The 14,385-nt window shown below is 54.0% G+C and overlaps 1 protein-coding gene across 1 annotated transcript in view; it reads left to right on the top strand.

Moving 5' to 3' along the window:
- Positions 1-681: 681 nt before the first annotated feature.
- Positions 682-14,385, top strand: part of NDUFA10 (NADH:ubiquinone oxidoreductase subunit A10) — a 53,298-nt gene continuing 39,594 nt past the window's right edge. Inside the window, exons 1-6 of the mRNA XM_021678981.1 lie at positions 682-829; positions 3,787-3,955; positions 4,652-4,867; positions 7,106-7,192; positions 10,281-10,402; positions 11,795-11,874. Coding sequence (XP_021534656.1) covers positions 755-829; positions 3,787-3,955; positions 4,652-4,867; positions 7,106-7,192; positions 10,281-10,402; positions 11,795-11,874 — 749 coding nt within the window. The 5' untranslated portion in view covers positions 682-754. The remainder of the gene's footprint in view (positions 830-3,786; positions 3,956-4,651; positions 4,868-7,105; positions 7,193-10,280; positions 10,403-11,794; positions 11,875-14,385) is intronic.

The raw sequence follows: 14,385 nt of genomic DNA, 5'->3' as shown, positions 1-14,385 counted from the left end.
CCATGAGCCCGACAATGTGCGACGCTAAAACCCTCCCGAACGTAAGGCTAGTAGGAAAGAAACCTCGCGTTAAAGTCAACTCGTGCTAACCGGACCCCTGGAAGGACTGCAGTTAACCGAGAGCCCACTGCGCTTGTGTGTTCGGATGCCATCCGAGGTGTTACAGGCCCTATCAGGCCTGGGGTCCCTCGGAACCCAGCCGGGAGGACGAGGACGGGGACCCCTGCCCGGCGCCCCGGGGCGGAGAGGCCATGTCCACCATCGTGGCTGCCTCCTGTCCCTGCCCCGCCCAGTCCCGAGCTACCTTCCGGGCTCGGACGGGCTTCGGGCCACCGAGAGAGGTCCAGGTGACTTTCAGGTCTGCACTTGCCAGCCCGGGGAATGTGGGAGGGCGGGGGGCGTCCCGGGCGCAGCAGCTGCCAGCTCAGGGGAGGCCTCGGCTCCGCGCCCCGCACGACCTCGGAACCCCCGCAGACGGTGTCCAGAGCCTCTGTCGCGGCCCCAGGCCCGGGTCGGGCGGCCGGACCCTGCAAGGCCCGGGCGCGGCGCAGGCGGAGGGGCAGCCGGCCCCAAGCGGCCAGCGGCCAGGAGCCCAGACCCCGCTCTTGGCGCCTGCGCCCGTCGCCCGGAAGCTCCCGGCAGGCGCCGCCCGGGCAGCCCGGCCGTGACGTCACGGCGGCGCGCCGGCCGCGGAAGAGGACCCCGTCGCGACCGCGTCCGCTCGGGTCCTTGAGCCGGTGCCGACCGCGGAGCAATGGCCTTGAGGCTGCTGAGAGTGGTCCCAGCGTCGGCGTCGGCGCAGGGCCTGGCGGTGGTCGCCCAGCGCGTGGTGAGGCGGGGAGCAGGCGGGCGGGGGGGGATGCTGGCCTGTCCTCCCGGCGCCGACCCTTCCTCATCTGCCCGGGCGTCTGGGCAGCGGCTTCTAGGGTCACTCTCTGGGGGACCCCCGCTGCCCCCGGCATTTTTGGTCCTGAGTTGCGGCAGAGCTCACAGGGGCCGGGAGCTTCTCCAGGTCATGTTCTCCAAGCAGAACGCTGGGGACGGAGGTGAATCGGCCGCCTGGCTGCCTTGGTGCGGGAGGTCGGCTTGCAGGTGCCTCCGTGCAGTTGGGCGCTGGACGCCCGAGCAGGTGTGGGTGAGCCAGGGAGAGCCTGGGGTGATGTTTATCCGCTGACGAACGTAGCAGCGCGGTCAAACCCAGTTAGGGCTCAGCCCTGGCCAGGCGCCGCGGGGATGTGCCGTGGAGCAGAACCCGAAGAGCCCCTTCGGTTAGATGAGAACGGCTTAGGAGAACTTCCCGCGGTAGACAGCGGCGGGATGACATCAAGGCGGAGGGAACACAAGAAGCCAAAGAACCGAGGCCGGAAACCTTACGAAACTATTTATAACGGTGCTTGTAGAATCGCTTCTTTGCTTGCTAATGCCTGGCCCTGCATCCGTGTCCGATTGACTGTAAAGGGACTTGCTTGATCTCCGTGCTAAAGATTCTGTTCAAAGGGTTTTGAATAGAGCATGTCATAGTCTTGTAAAAAGTCATGTACGTGTTTTCAGGAGATGATTCAGGCCACCAAAGAGAAGAAACATAGAAAAGTGGTTACCTTTTTAATATCCAGTGTTCTGGGAATTGTGTTAGTGGAAGTGGGGGGCCCAGAATTAAGGGGGTCATACTCTGCTGCAGTGCAAGCACTAGACAGACCCCCTTGTAACAGTGTGTTCACTTCCTGGTACTTCTACAGGGGATGTAGATGAACTTCAGTAAGTCCAGAGAAAAATGAGTAAGATGGAAAGGGTATATGCCTTGTTACTTGAATAGTGGAAGGAATTGGAAATGTGTCATGAAAGATCTATTCTGTATGATTCCAGAGAGCAGTAAACGGGACTGAGGATGGGAAATTTTAGAGAATCGTACCATAACTCTATAGAGAAGCACTTTCTAAAGATTGCAGTCAGTAAGTGGCTGATTGCTTGATCAAACGTTGCTGTGCACCTGCTTTGTGCCACATCTGTGAGACGATCAAGTCGTGCACACACAGGAGCAGTTTGCACGTGGCTCATAGGTAGCCTGAAGGAAAGAGTGATTAATTTGTAGGGTGCAAGGTACGTTATGATTAACACCCCCTTACTCACCTCATCCGTTCCCTAGTCCACTTGGCATAGGCTAGGCTGGCCTTGCTGATCTGGCAGTGCTCTGGCTTCAGGACTTTTCTGCTTTTACTGTTTCCTCTGCCTGAAAGACCCCCTTGCAAAGGTCCACTTGGCACCTTCCAGTCTTTGTTCAAATGTCACTCTTCAAAGGCTCCCTGGCCTCCCAGTATAGTCTGTGGCCCATCCCATATGCCGTGCTGCCCTCCATGGTGATTATTTAATATGCTCTGTACGGTGGACTCCTGAACCACACAAGTTTGAACTGCATGGGTCCACTTACTTGACTTTTTTTGATAAGTACAGTATTGTAAATGTATTTTCTCTTCTTTATGATCTTAATGTTTTCTCCAGCTTACTTTATTGTAAGAAAACAGTGACTAATACATGTAACAAGATATGTGTATTCAGTTGTTCATGTTATCAGTAAGGCTTCCAGTCAACAGTAGGGCATTAGTAGTTAAGTTTTTGGGGAGTCAAAAGTTGTACATGGATTTTCAAGTGCACAGAAGAGAGGACGTCGGCACCCCAGCTCCTGCATTGCTCAAGGCTCAACTGTAATTACTTCTTTGTTTTGTTGTCCCATTGAATCCTTTGGCTCATTTCCATAAATCCGTTGTCTAGAAAACATGCTTTGCATTGTGTAGGCTCCTAATAAATACTTGTTGAATGAATAAATAAGTGAGTGAACATTTTTTTCATATGGTTTTTGGCTATTTTTAATCTTTCAAAATAAGCTGTGCATCCCTCTTTTTCCTTATTCTATCAATATTCCTCATTGAACCATACAATCTATATATACGCTAAGGATTTTCTTAGTTGTTTGCCTTTTGATTGTGTTTCTTTCTTGATGTGTGTGTGTGTTTTGTGCGTGTGGTGGTGGGGGTAGATCATTTGCCTTTTGAGCAGAGAATAGACTGGATTTGTTGGAGATAGGACATGAGGCAGGCATTGCACTGTAGACGAGAGATGTGAGATGTCTGTAAAATCATTGTGGCGGGGATAAGGAGGAGACGGTCGGCTCCAGAGAGGTTTAAGAGTTAAGGTCAGTAGGATTTTGTGAGTAATGATAGGGTTGGAGGAAGGTGGAGGATATCCAAAGTGATTCCCATGTGTGCTCCGATTTGCTTGCTGGATAGTGGATAGGGACTGTGGGAGGGAAAGCAGATTCGGGGGTTAGGGTATGGATGTTAAATTTCAGTTTTAAGCCTGCTAGCTTTCAGATATTTTCAGGACCTCTAGATGGAGCTGTTTAAAGGCAGGTAACTGGGTCCAGAGCTCAGGATAGAAGTCTGGCCTAGAAAAATGCTCTGTTCCCTTTCTCTCTTATTTCCCTTTCCTTCCTCCCTGCCTTCCTTTCATCCATCCATCCATCCATCCATCCATCCAACTTTTATTGAACACGGTATGCATATTCTGTTCCAGGCCCTGTTCCAGGCCCTGAGGATTTAGCAGTGAACAAAACAGACAGTTCCCCATCCTTATGAACTTACACTGGGGGTGGGGTAGGGAGACCGATAATTAAACAAGTCAATAGGTAATAAAAATGTAGATGTTGGCATTTTTGTCACCAGGGGTCTTCTTGGCATTTTTACCTAATAGCTGCTGGCGTCTGCAGTAACCACATGCTGTTGTGTTTTTCAGGGAAGAATTCATACAAGTGTACAGTGCAAGCTACGGTATGGCCCTTTGGCGTACATACTCGGCGAAAGAACAACCAAAAGATTCACAGAACGCAGCAAAGTGATAACTGTAGATGGCAATATATGTTCTGGAAAAGGCAAGCTCGCGAAAGAAATAGCAGAGAAATTAGGTACGGACTTCTGTCTTGTGGAGTACCTTCCTCCCAGGTGCACGGTTGCTTATCTGAGTTCGATTTTACTTTAACATTGACTAGGTAGAATTGGGCCCTGGGTATGTATTTTACGTTTTTAAAATACATTAAAAGCTGTTTTTAATGTGTTAAGTTTAATGAACATTTTAAAAATTCATACTGGTTGTCAATTTGAATTGGAATTTTTTCTTGATAATGTCCGCAGAGCATTTTCACATGAGCGGTCTTATTTGAGCTTTGTAGCACTCCTCTGAGTAGGGCCGTGATTACAGCTGTCATTCCCAGATGGATAAGAAGCTGTTGTCACACGGCTGGTTAGTGCAAAGCCAGGCTTTGAACCCCGTTCCCTGACTCCTGGTGAAGATGTCTGTCTGTCGTACTTTCCTGCAGTAGTTGACTGGCTAGTGCCCGCTCATACGTGAGGGGCTCCTGCAGCGCTGGGCCCGCTCTCCTTTTTGGGAGGATCTCCCACGGGGGCACCAGGGGGACCCTGTAACGCAGCTGTTCTGGACACATTGTCTTCAGCGTCCTGTGTAAACACAGGCGTGAGGGTAACTTTGCCCGGGTCCTAACCGACCAGCCTCTGCGATGTGTCCGGATGGGGCTTTGTTTCTGTGAGTCCCGGCTGCCTGCTGAGGGCAGGTGACGCGCTCATGTCGCATTTCTTCTTCTCAGGCTTAAAGCACTTCCCGGAGGCAGGGGTGCATTACGCAGACAGCACTACGGGAGATGGGAGGGCCCTGGACATAGAGCTCAGTGGCAGCTGCAGCGTGGAGAAGTTCTACGACGACCCGAAGAGTAATGACGGCAACAGCTACCGCCTGCAGTCCTGGCTGTACGCCAGCCGCCTCCTGCAGTACGCGGACGCCTTGGAGCACCTGCTGAGCACGGGTGCGGCCCCCCTGTTGTGTGGTCCCGCCGTTTTAGATTGCCACTAAGTAGGGCTTTTCTTTGAGGGTATTTGATGAGGCAAGTTCTGTCTTCTTAATAAGATCATAAACTCCCCGAGGTTCACATTATTCCTGCTTCAGAATAAAGCGCGCTTAATATTACTTCATTTCTGTGCACTGGGGTGAGGTTTATGGAGTGTCGGGAATTTCCGTGCCGCTGCTCTAGGCTCATGGGGGAGAGGTATCCACAGATGCAGGAAAGAGAGCCTGTAAAGGGCTGTGACGAAGAGGAATCACACTCGTGCGGTGGAGCCGTGGTCACGCAGAGATGGGACACCCCAAACAGGCCTGTTTCTGAGGGCCAGGGATGGTCTGGGATTCACCATCCCTGGTCGCTCCTAACCCTGGAGAAAGTGCAGAGGTGGGGAGGCAGAGCACACAGGGCCCCACGGGCCCGTCCGGTGAAAGGGGGCTGTGTTTCTGGAAGCCGGCAAGAAATGGACAAGGGCTGATAGGGGGGCAGGCACTGTTCGGGGTCAGGGAGACAAGCAGCAGTGGTCAGGGCGTAAAGTCAGCGCAGAACAGGGTCCGGTCCGGGAGAGATGGCAGCATCCTGGGTACCGGCAGTGTGCGTTAAACTTGGCCCCTCCCGCCGAGCGTGCGGGGGCGCGCAGACCCCGCTGTGCTTGGCCAGAGCCCCAGGCCTCGGAGGCGCTGAAGCTGTGGGTGGCAAACAGTGTGTCTGCGCCCAGGAGCCTTGTGCCCCCCTCTTACGGCCGTGGTGGCCACACTGGGGCGGCCGTCAGTTACCCGGTGAGCTCATTTACGGACAGCTCCGCTGCCGCCTCGGGGGGTGCGTCGTGGGTGTGAGCGGGAAGGTCTTGTAACGAGGGCCCCCGGGAACGGACAGCACTGTCCACAGACCTGCGCTGAGCCAGCAGGGTCCCTGTACACAGTGCGTGCCCCGAGGTGCGGGAGTCGCTCTATCTGAACACTTACAGAGGAGTCTAGTGACTGTCTTGCTTTTCCAAAATTTTCTTAGTGACGCTTTTCCTCGGATGAACGTAAGCCCTGATTTTGGTTAGTGCTGCTCCTGAGAAAGAATGCGGTCTCCCTTACGATGGTCTGTACCAGGACCTGGCTCGTAGGAACTGCTTGGTCCTTGGATGTAATACTGAGACTTGGCTTACCCCAGATTCTTCTCGAAGCATACTTCAACCCTATCTCAGGACTCCCTGTTTCTTAGAGTGAAGAAGGAGCACTTTAAATGAAACCCCGTTTCTTCCTGTGTTCCATTAATCATTGCACATTGTGTAAGTGCCTGCCGTGGGCTGGGTGCGTTCTAGGAGCCCGGGCGGAGGAGCGAAGGCTGCCGCCTGCTGGAGCTGACACTGTGGTAGGGAGAGAGCGTAAACGTGCGTACGTTCAGTGTCGCGTCCGGTAGTGAGAGGCTCGAAGGGCTTTGCAGTGGGGCCGGGGCCGTGCTTCCACGTGGGGAGGTGACGCAGCAGGGCCGAGTGCAAGGGCACTGGCTGGAGCCCGGTGGGGACAGTGCTCAGAGCGGCTGTGGTCACAGGAGGCCACTGTGACGTGAGTGCCGTGAGTGGGCTTGGAGTGGACAGGATGGGGTCAGAGAAGTTGCCTGGGCAAGGTGGCTTTTCCTCTGGAGGTGTGAGCTGGCTCAAGCTCTGACGGTGCCCATCTGTTGCTGGGAGAGCGGCCGGGGGCCAGGGCGGAGGCAGGGCCTAGCTGGTGGCTGGGGCTGGGAGCTTGCCAGCTGCTGGGAGGCCTTGCTCTGTCGGGGGAGCTGTGGAAGCCGTGCACAACGGTCGGGTTCAAGATGTGCTTGGGAGGAAGCTGGTGGTTACTCCTGAATTGGGCACGGGCCACGGGGGGAGAGTCGTGGATGCCGCTGGGTTCTGGCCGAGTGGTCGGGCCGGGGCGGGATTGGGGTGGGTAGACGGGATGGGAAAGCTGTGGTTTCAGACAGAAATACCTTCCTCCTAACTGGATAGGTTATAGCTGACAGGGTGAGACAATGTTACATTGCCCGAACCAGAAGTCTTCTCACTTTTGAAAATGATTTCTCACTTAGAAGAGCACGTCTGTGCTTTTGAAAATATTTGGTATGCAAAGGGTGTTGTAAATAACTTTTGCCTTTCTAAAATGAAGTTACTCGTTTCCAGTGCCTTGGTTTTTATCTGTCTGACTTTTGATTTTGTTTCCCTGTTTCTAACAGGACAAGGTGTTGTATTGGAGCGCTCCATCTTCAGCGACTTTGTTTTCTTGGAGGCGATGTATAACCAGGGATTCATCCGGAAGCAGTGTGAGTCGGGGCTGCAGGCGGGCCTTCCTGGGTGGGTTGTGTCGCTTTGTAAAGGCTCTCGCAGACTTCCTGTGCAGTTAGTGTGCACTCTGCACGTCTGTTAAATACATGTATAAGTGCCATTACTTATTACATTAACAGGAAGAAAGAGGGTTCCTTCCACCCTCTTTTCCTCCTAAATTCCTATCTCCCGGTGAAAGCAGAGGGGCTCCACCCAACCTTGCCCCAAATCGCGTCTCCCCGGCCCTGTCTCTCTTCAGCCTTGCTACTGTCTCTGATCTACTTTAATTTCGCTGAACTAACCAGTTTCTAGTGTATGATTTTGTATGTCATTAGGATGTCTGTTTTTCTTGTGCCCGTACCTGCGTGACGGCCAGCATCTCATTGTCTTTTCCTTCTGTCTGCTGTGGCCCTGTTCTGGTGCTTCCAGGGACAGCAGCACTGTGTGGGGGTTGTTGGAGGTCTGACAGTGGACACGGACAAGGGTGAGGACTGGTCAAAGGTGGCCTGACCGAGGAGTTAGGGAAGCATGTCAGGGTGGGGTAGGGGTGTCTAAGGAGACGTGTGCCAGGGCAGAGGTGGGGGGCCCTGTGCTCAGTCTGCCCATGGACATTGTCACCTGAGTGCTCGGCTGCCTGGAGCTGGTGGCCAGCTTAGCCCTGGGGGGCCGAGTCCGGGGGGCTGGTTAGTGAATGGGGAGAGCTGGGCAAGCCAGAAGAGATTCGGGATTGAGGCGCTCTGCTCTGTCTGCTTGCATGTTCTGCCGTGAGGGCGGCTTGCCTGTGATTGCAGAAGCAGCAGCCAGCGCCCTTGCTTCTGACCAGGGCACTGGTCCTCACCAGGCTCTCCGAGCAGCAGTTGAGGTCTGTTGGCCAGTGTTTCTGGGGTGCCAGGCTTTGTCCTTGCTGCCAGGGGGAGGACGACAGAAGACAAGGAAGGCTCTTGCCGTCCTGGCCGGGGCGGGCATGAAAGCAGCATCGATGCCTGTTCCTCCAGGGGCTGTGGGGGCCCACAGGAGGACTCTTCACTGGCCAGGAGACGGGGTGCTGTCAGCAGCAGTGTCCTGGAGGAGGGAGCCCAGGGCAGCAGGGCAGCAGGGCGGCGGCTTAGCTAGGGGAAGCATGGCTGGAGGCGCCTGCGGTGTTGATGATAGGGAAGGCCGGTGCTGCCGGCGGGGAGCCCAGGAGAGGCAGATGGGGGGGCACAAGGAGAGGCTTGCGCTCCCACAGAGGATGCTTGGCTTTTTCCTGAAAGTACTGAGGAGCCACCGAAGATGTTAGGTGCGGGAAGGATGTGGCTGTGTCGAGTTCGTTCATCTGAGGGATGCGTTTGGGGAGGGGAAATCAAAGGGAAGGAGGCTTGAGGTGGGGGAGGTCAGAGCAGGATGGCGCACGTTAGGATGACGGCCGCACTGGGTGGGCAGCTTTGCGGGAGGAAGGTGGGGAGTAAAAGTGGATTCACCAGGCTTCTTGCCCCGTGAATAGGGTGGGAAGTGGCGGCGGGCTGGGAAGGAGGTCCTGCGCGGGTGTGCTGAGTTTGAGGTCCCCACGAGATGGCTGGGGGGAGATTCTGGCAGGTGGCTGTGTATCATAGATGTGGTTTGGGGGGATTGGCCTGGACCAGGGATGCACTCGTCCCCGGAAAGCCCAGAGTGAGAGGCAAGCACTGAGGCCAGGATTCTTGGGCTTCTGGGTTTCTGGGGAGGGAAGCCTGCTGCAGAATTAAGCTGAGTGGGGTCTGTGAGGGTGGCAGGGGACAGTCGTCACATGGAGTGTGCAGGGTTTCGTGGGACAGAAACTGAAGAGGTCCCTGGGGGAGGCCGATGACTAGTGAGAGTCGTTTCCGTGTTGGGTCGGGGGGAACAGAGGACTTCAGAGTAGATGGTACCGCGAGGTGGAAGGTCACCTCCGAAGTGGGAGCGCTCACAGGAATACGGAGCAGGATGCTTGCCTGAGGGCGGGTGTGGCTGGCCTGGCTTCGGGCTGCCCAGGTGGGAAGCCGAGATGAGGCCGGCTGTTTCCTGCACGGACGGGAGAACAGTGCCCCCACGGGAGCCTCGGTCACTCACTGTAATGGCACCACCTGTGTATCTTTGTTTTCCTCCAGCTCAGACCCCTGCTGACCTGGGCCAAAGGTCTGTCTTGTGAGGCTGCTGAAACCGGACTCACTGCAGTGGTCACCTGAACATTTCCTCTAGAGCAAAATGGTTGTCTTTCTGTGGCTCCTAGTGTGAGCCCCGAAGTTGGTCGCTTCTGGAAGTTTCCACCATGTGAACTTCTGCAGAGGTGGCAGTTTCTTGGTGTTGCTCTTGTGGCGGGCGAGGGTCGTGGTTTCATTCCAGTGACCCAGCATGCGCGCTGCCTTTCTGGTAGGGTCCTTGTGCGCCAGAGGACGTCGAGGTGCAGGGTGTCCTCCAAACAGCACGTGTGTTCTTTAGCCCCGCGGGTTGTACGTGGCTGTCCTGCACAGCAGTAACCCAGGGAGGGTGCTCTCTCGGCCTTGCTTTCTGTTTTATTTTGTATTACTAAATCTGCCTCAGTAGGTAGTTCTGCGTAGCTGGTTAAATACACTGAAACCAAGTAAATGTAGCTTCCCATTTTTCAGTTGAGTTATTTGAAAAAGAAAGTAAGAAAGGTCTGTACTTGCTGGAGAAGATGAGACCGTATCTGTTACTGCTGCACAGCAGGTGTATGTGACGCGTTCTTGCCGCAGGCTGCCAGAGGGGACGCTTGTGTGCCCTCCCCGGCCTTCTCTGTGGCCAGGATGCCCTTAGAATCCGGCCTTTAGGATGTTCCGAAGGCCGGCGTGTAAGTCGCATCGTCCCGCTCTGTGGCTGTGGCGTGTGGTCTCCGGGCCCGGTGCTTGCGTTCTGCGGGGACGAGAAGCGCTGCGGGGCGGGGCTGCCATCCCAGCACCTGCAGGGGCCCCGTGTTGCGGGCACGCAACTGTGCTTGTGTGCTTCTGTGACTCACTGACTGACGTGGCTCTGGGCACTGCATCTCTCTCTGCCCTTTCACTCGCAGGCGCGCGTGTTGGGAGTGCCTGCGGCGGCCTGTGCGTGACAGACGTGCCTCTCTCTCGTGTGCAGGTGTGGACCACTACAACGAGGTGAAGAAGGTCACCATCAGGGAATATCTGCCTCCTCACGTGGTGATCTACATCGACACGCCCGTTCCAGAGATCCAGAGTCGGATTCAGAAGAAAGGAAATGTAATTCAGCTTTTCAGTTGCAGCCCGCGCTCTTTTACGTGTCCTCGTTATCTCGACGTGTCCTTGCAGATCAGGCCTTCCTGGTGGTGGTCACGGCAGTTTGCTGTCAGGCGCTGCGGGCCTTCACAGAGATGGGCGGCCCACACAGTGGGGCCCCTGAGCGTGGGCCCTTGTGCGGAGGGTGGAAGGGGCCCTGGTCAGTCACTGCCCTCCAGCAGTGCCCCGCAGCCCTGAGCACCATCCCGCCGTCGCCCTGTCCCCTAAGCCACCCCGTGAAGAGGGTTAGTGTCCTGGTGGCAGGCCCCTGTGCCCTGCACCTTCCAGTACTCTAGTGGGGTTTCTGCACCCTATTCTCTGTCTGCGGATCAAATGTGATTTCTGGTATCCTTTCCGCTCTTCCCTCCTAGCTCAGGTTGAGCCCCTCTCCCTCCTTCCCCTGCGTAGTGACTAGAACAGTGGGGCCTCGGTCTCTGCGCGTGTGGTGCTGGCTGGGCCTGCATTCGATGGCCTGAAGCCGGGGATTGCTGTTGCTCACTGGCCCGGCAGGCCCGAGGCAGGACACGGAGCACGAAGACGTCACTGCCGCTCGGTCTGGTTCTTGTCTGCAGACACCGCTCCCGCTTGGAGTGTTTTCTCCTGGGAGAGAATAGATCTTCTTTCTGATGCTGTGATGCAGGTGTAGAGTTGCGTGTGGGGGTCAACAGCAAACAGGGAAGCAAAGGAAGGTACCAGGTGGAGGTCAGTGCCATGAAGAAACACGAGATAGAAGACAACGCGACTTGCCCATAGCATTGCTACACTGTGCAAGGTTTTAGATACTGAGACTGGCTGCTCAGACGTGGAGGTTTCAGTTTCTGAATTTGGCTTAGCACGCTTCAGGGGACAAGGGAGGCGAGCAGTGGAGGAAGTGCGAGAGGTGGTTGGGGTGTGTGAGTAATGAAGGGAGAAGGCAGGAGGGAGTCGGTGGAGGAGAGGAGGGTGTGAGGGCTGGGGGAGAAGTGGGCCAGTCCCCCTGTTGTCATGGTCTTAGCTGCCAGGCTCTGTATACATGTGCACACGTGTCCTCATACGTGTGCTCTACGTGTATGTGTGTACCATATCCCATGCCATGCTGTACGTGCCAAGGGAGTTCTTCCTGATCCCATTCTAAGCATGCATCTTAACGTCTCTGAAAGGTTATGCCATGGCATTCCCTGGGCAAATGTGGGTGCTTCGCTGTGGTACAGTGAGGATGACCCTGATCAATACCAAGGCCTCTTTCCTATAATCTCTGCACCGCCCATGAGTTGTTCCAAGAAAACCGTGTTTGTTGCTTGTTTTTCCCTTTTACAGGTGCACAAGTAAAAGAAAAAGTCTAAACGTTCCACTTGTTTTTTCCTGCTTTTTTTAAAGCCACATGAAATGAAGATCAGCTCCGCCTATCTGCAGGACATCGAGAACTCCTATAAGAAAACCTTCCTGCCGGAGATGAGGTGAGCTAAATGCATGATTGATTTCTATGACCGCAACATCTCCACACATGGTTCCCTGTTCCCAGCAGCCCAGGAGTTCACTCTTACTACAATGGATGTTGTCTGGGGTGTTTTCTTTTATTTTATTTTTATTTTATTTATTTATTTTTAAGATTTTATTTATTTATTTGACAGAGAGAGACACAGCAAGAGAGGGAATACAAGCAAGGGGAGCGGCAGGCAGAGTCAGAGAGAGAAGCAGGCTTCCCGCGGAGCAGGGAGCCCAATGCAGGGCTCAATCCCAGGACCCCGGGATCATGACCTGAGCTGAAGGCAGACGCTTAACGACTGAGCCACCCAGGCGCCCCATGTCTGGGGTGTTTTAATCTCATGTTTATAAGCAAGAATGACAGCACACATTTCAGCTTGATTGGTGGGGGATTTTTGGTTTTTCAGTTTGCTTATTTTGTCCATACTTCTTTGTTTTATTTCTAAGATCATTTGAGGCTGGAAATAAAGCCATGCTATATTCCACGATGGGGTGTTAGCATCAGAGAACGCCTGTGTTTTGACCTGAGGGGGCAGCCGGACATTGCTGTTTTCCTGGAAGGCTTGCTCGAAAGTGCTCCTTGAATCCGTACAGAGAATTCATGGAGGACAGAAATCCCTGTAGATCCTTTCAAAAGTTATTCTTAATGGTGGTTTGGATTAAATGAAATCCCACCAGATCCTCCTGTTTCTTTCCTTCCTCCCACTCTCATTGTTTCTTTTCTGAAAGCACAAAGGGAAGTGTTCCCCTACTCTGTCTGCTCGTTGTCCTGTGGTCCTTGGCTGCCGGCGTGTGAGAGGGAAGTCGGGGGCCACTGTCCCTCGAGTCCCACTGGAAGGAGGTGTTTGATCTCTTCTGTTGATCTCTAGCAGCTTGTCTTAAACTGTTTTAAACTTAAGCCTCTTGATGCCCAAAAATCTCATGCCTTTGTTTAAGACTTTAATGTATAAAATTGTGATTAAAAACAAAGTTATAGTAACTTTGGAAGAAAAGTTTGATTTGTAAATTGAAAACTAGTTTTTTTAACCATAAGCGTTGATGCTTACATTCCTGCCTCTCTCTTGTGCTGTTTCCTAGCAGCAGTACAGAGCAGGGTGAGCTCTGGGTCCCTGTCTTCCTGTTGTACTGCCCTGTTTAGAGGATCACAGGTGTAGAAAAAAATCAGGTTTGTAAATCTATGCTCAGGAGAATGTATAGACATACGTGAATAAGCAGAAGAAACAGAGATGGTTGACCCTCGCGTGTCAGTTCCAAAACTCTGAGATCTTCTGACTACAAAACATCAACTGAGAAAGGGTGTCCTGACAAATTCTCAAATAGAATTTTTAGATAATAATGCCTGAATTCAACTTGTCATCAGGGTGAGGTTTTCCTTTACTTTGAGGTTATTTTCAAGAACTTCTCCTCGAGGGCTTCCTGATCACGAAGTATGTTTAGCGGCCATTGTAAGCGTCCCTTGCATCATTTGGTTGCTCAGACTTGATTTGCAGTGGGAGTTCGCTCCTGAAGCCTCACGTGCTGTGTTCCATGGCTCACGTGCGCCTCTGCACGGCCCAGGGGGTGCCGCTTTCCGTGTTGAGCATCCAACTGCTTCCTCCCCGGCTGGGTAGCCCAGCCGAGCACGCTTCTCTCTGGCCAAATCCCTGTGTGGAGCAGAACAGTGCTCAGATCTTTACAAGTCGGGGCAGGCGATACTGTGTTTGTTCTACGTTTTGCGTAACTACCACCGTGGTCGGTTGCAGGCCTTGTGGCTGCTCACGGAGTGCGGAAGTCGTTGCTTGGCAGTGACTAACACGACAGTTCCTAAGGGTGGACACGGCTGCTCCTTATTCAGTGCCCCCACCCCCTCTCAGTGTGCTGAGCTCCGTGAGTTTCAGCACAGCGTCACAAATGCTGTCGGCCTGGGAGTTGATGTGCAGTCCTTCCCCACGGTGTCATTGCCCGCGGGCCACTTTGAGAAATCGGACAGGTCAGGGTGTTCCGTGCATCACTGAGAAGCGTCCCCAGCTTGGCATTCAGAGTCCTTGGTAGCAGGCAGCGCTGAGGATGTGAGGTGCTCTGGTGTGGAGTGTTGTGTTCTTATGACTTAATATGGGGCCTTCACGGCCTCTGCTAAGTCCCAGTAGTACAGTGCGTTCCCCTTTGATGAGCAGCGGGGACTCGCCCTTTGGGGGAATGAGCTCCCCTCCTTTCTTCCCAGGGGGGTTGGATGTTTCTCAAGTCCAGGGGGCTTGCGCCACCATGGGTCAGGAGGTTTAGACTTCCACATGGAGAAAATGGACCTCTGTTTTGCATTGTAATCCTTACCAAGTTTCCAGGTTGCTTGCGTTCTTTCTTTGTCACCAGCATCGACCACCTGAAAGGGAAAAGTGCACGTCTGAGCGGAGTGTCTGGCCGTGTTTGTGGGGCTGGGTCGGTCGGCAGTGGGCACCGAGTCGTGCTGCTGCGCTCGTAAGCAGCCGCGGTGTGGATTTATTCATCTC

This window comes from Neomonachus schauinslandi, chromosome 3 (genome assembly GCF_002201575.2).
Source record: "Neomonachus schauinslandi chromosome 3, ASM220157v2, whole genome shotgun sequence".
In the NCBI taxonomy this organism is placed as follows: Eukaryota; Metazoa; Chordata; class Mammalia; order Carnivora; family Phocidae; genus Neomonachus; species Neomonachus schauinslandi.
This window is presented reverse-complemented; position numbering and strand designations above follow the sequence as displayed.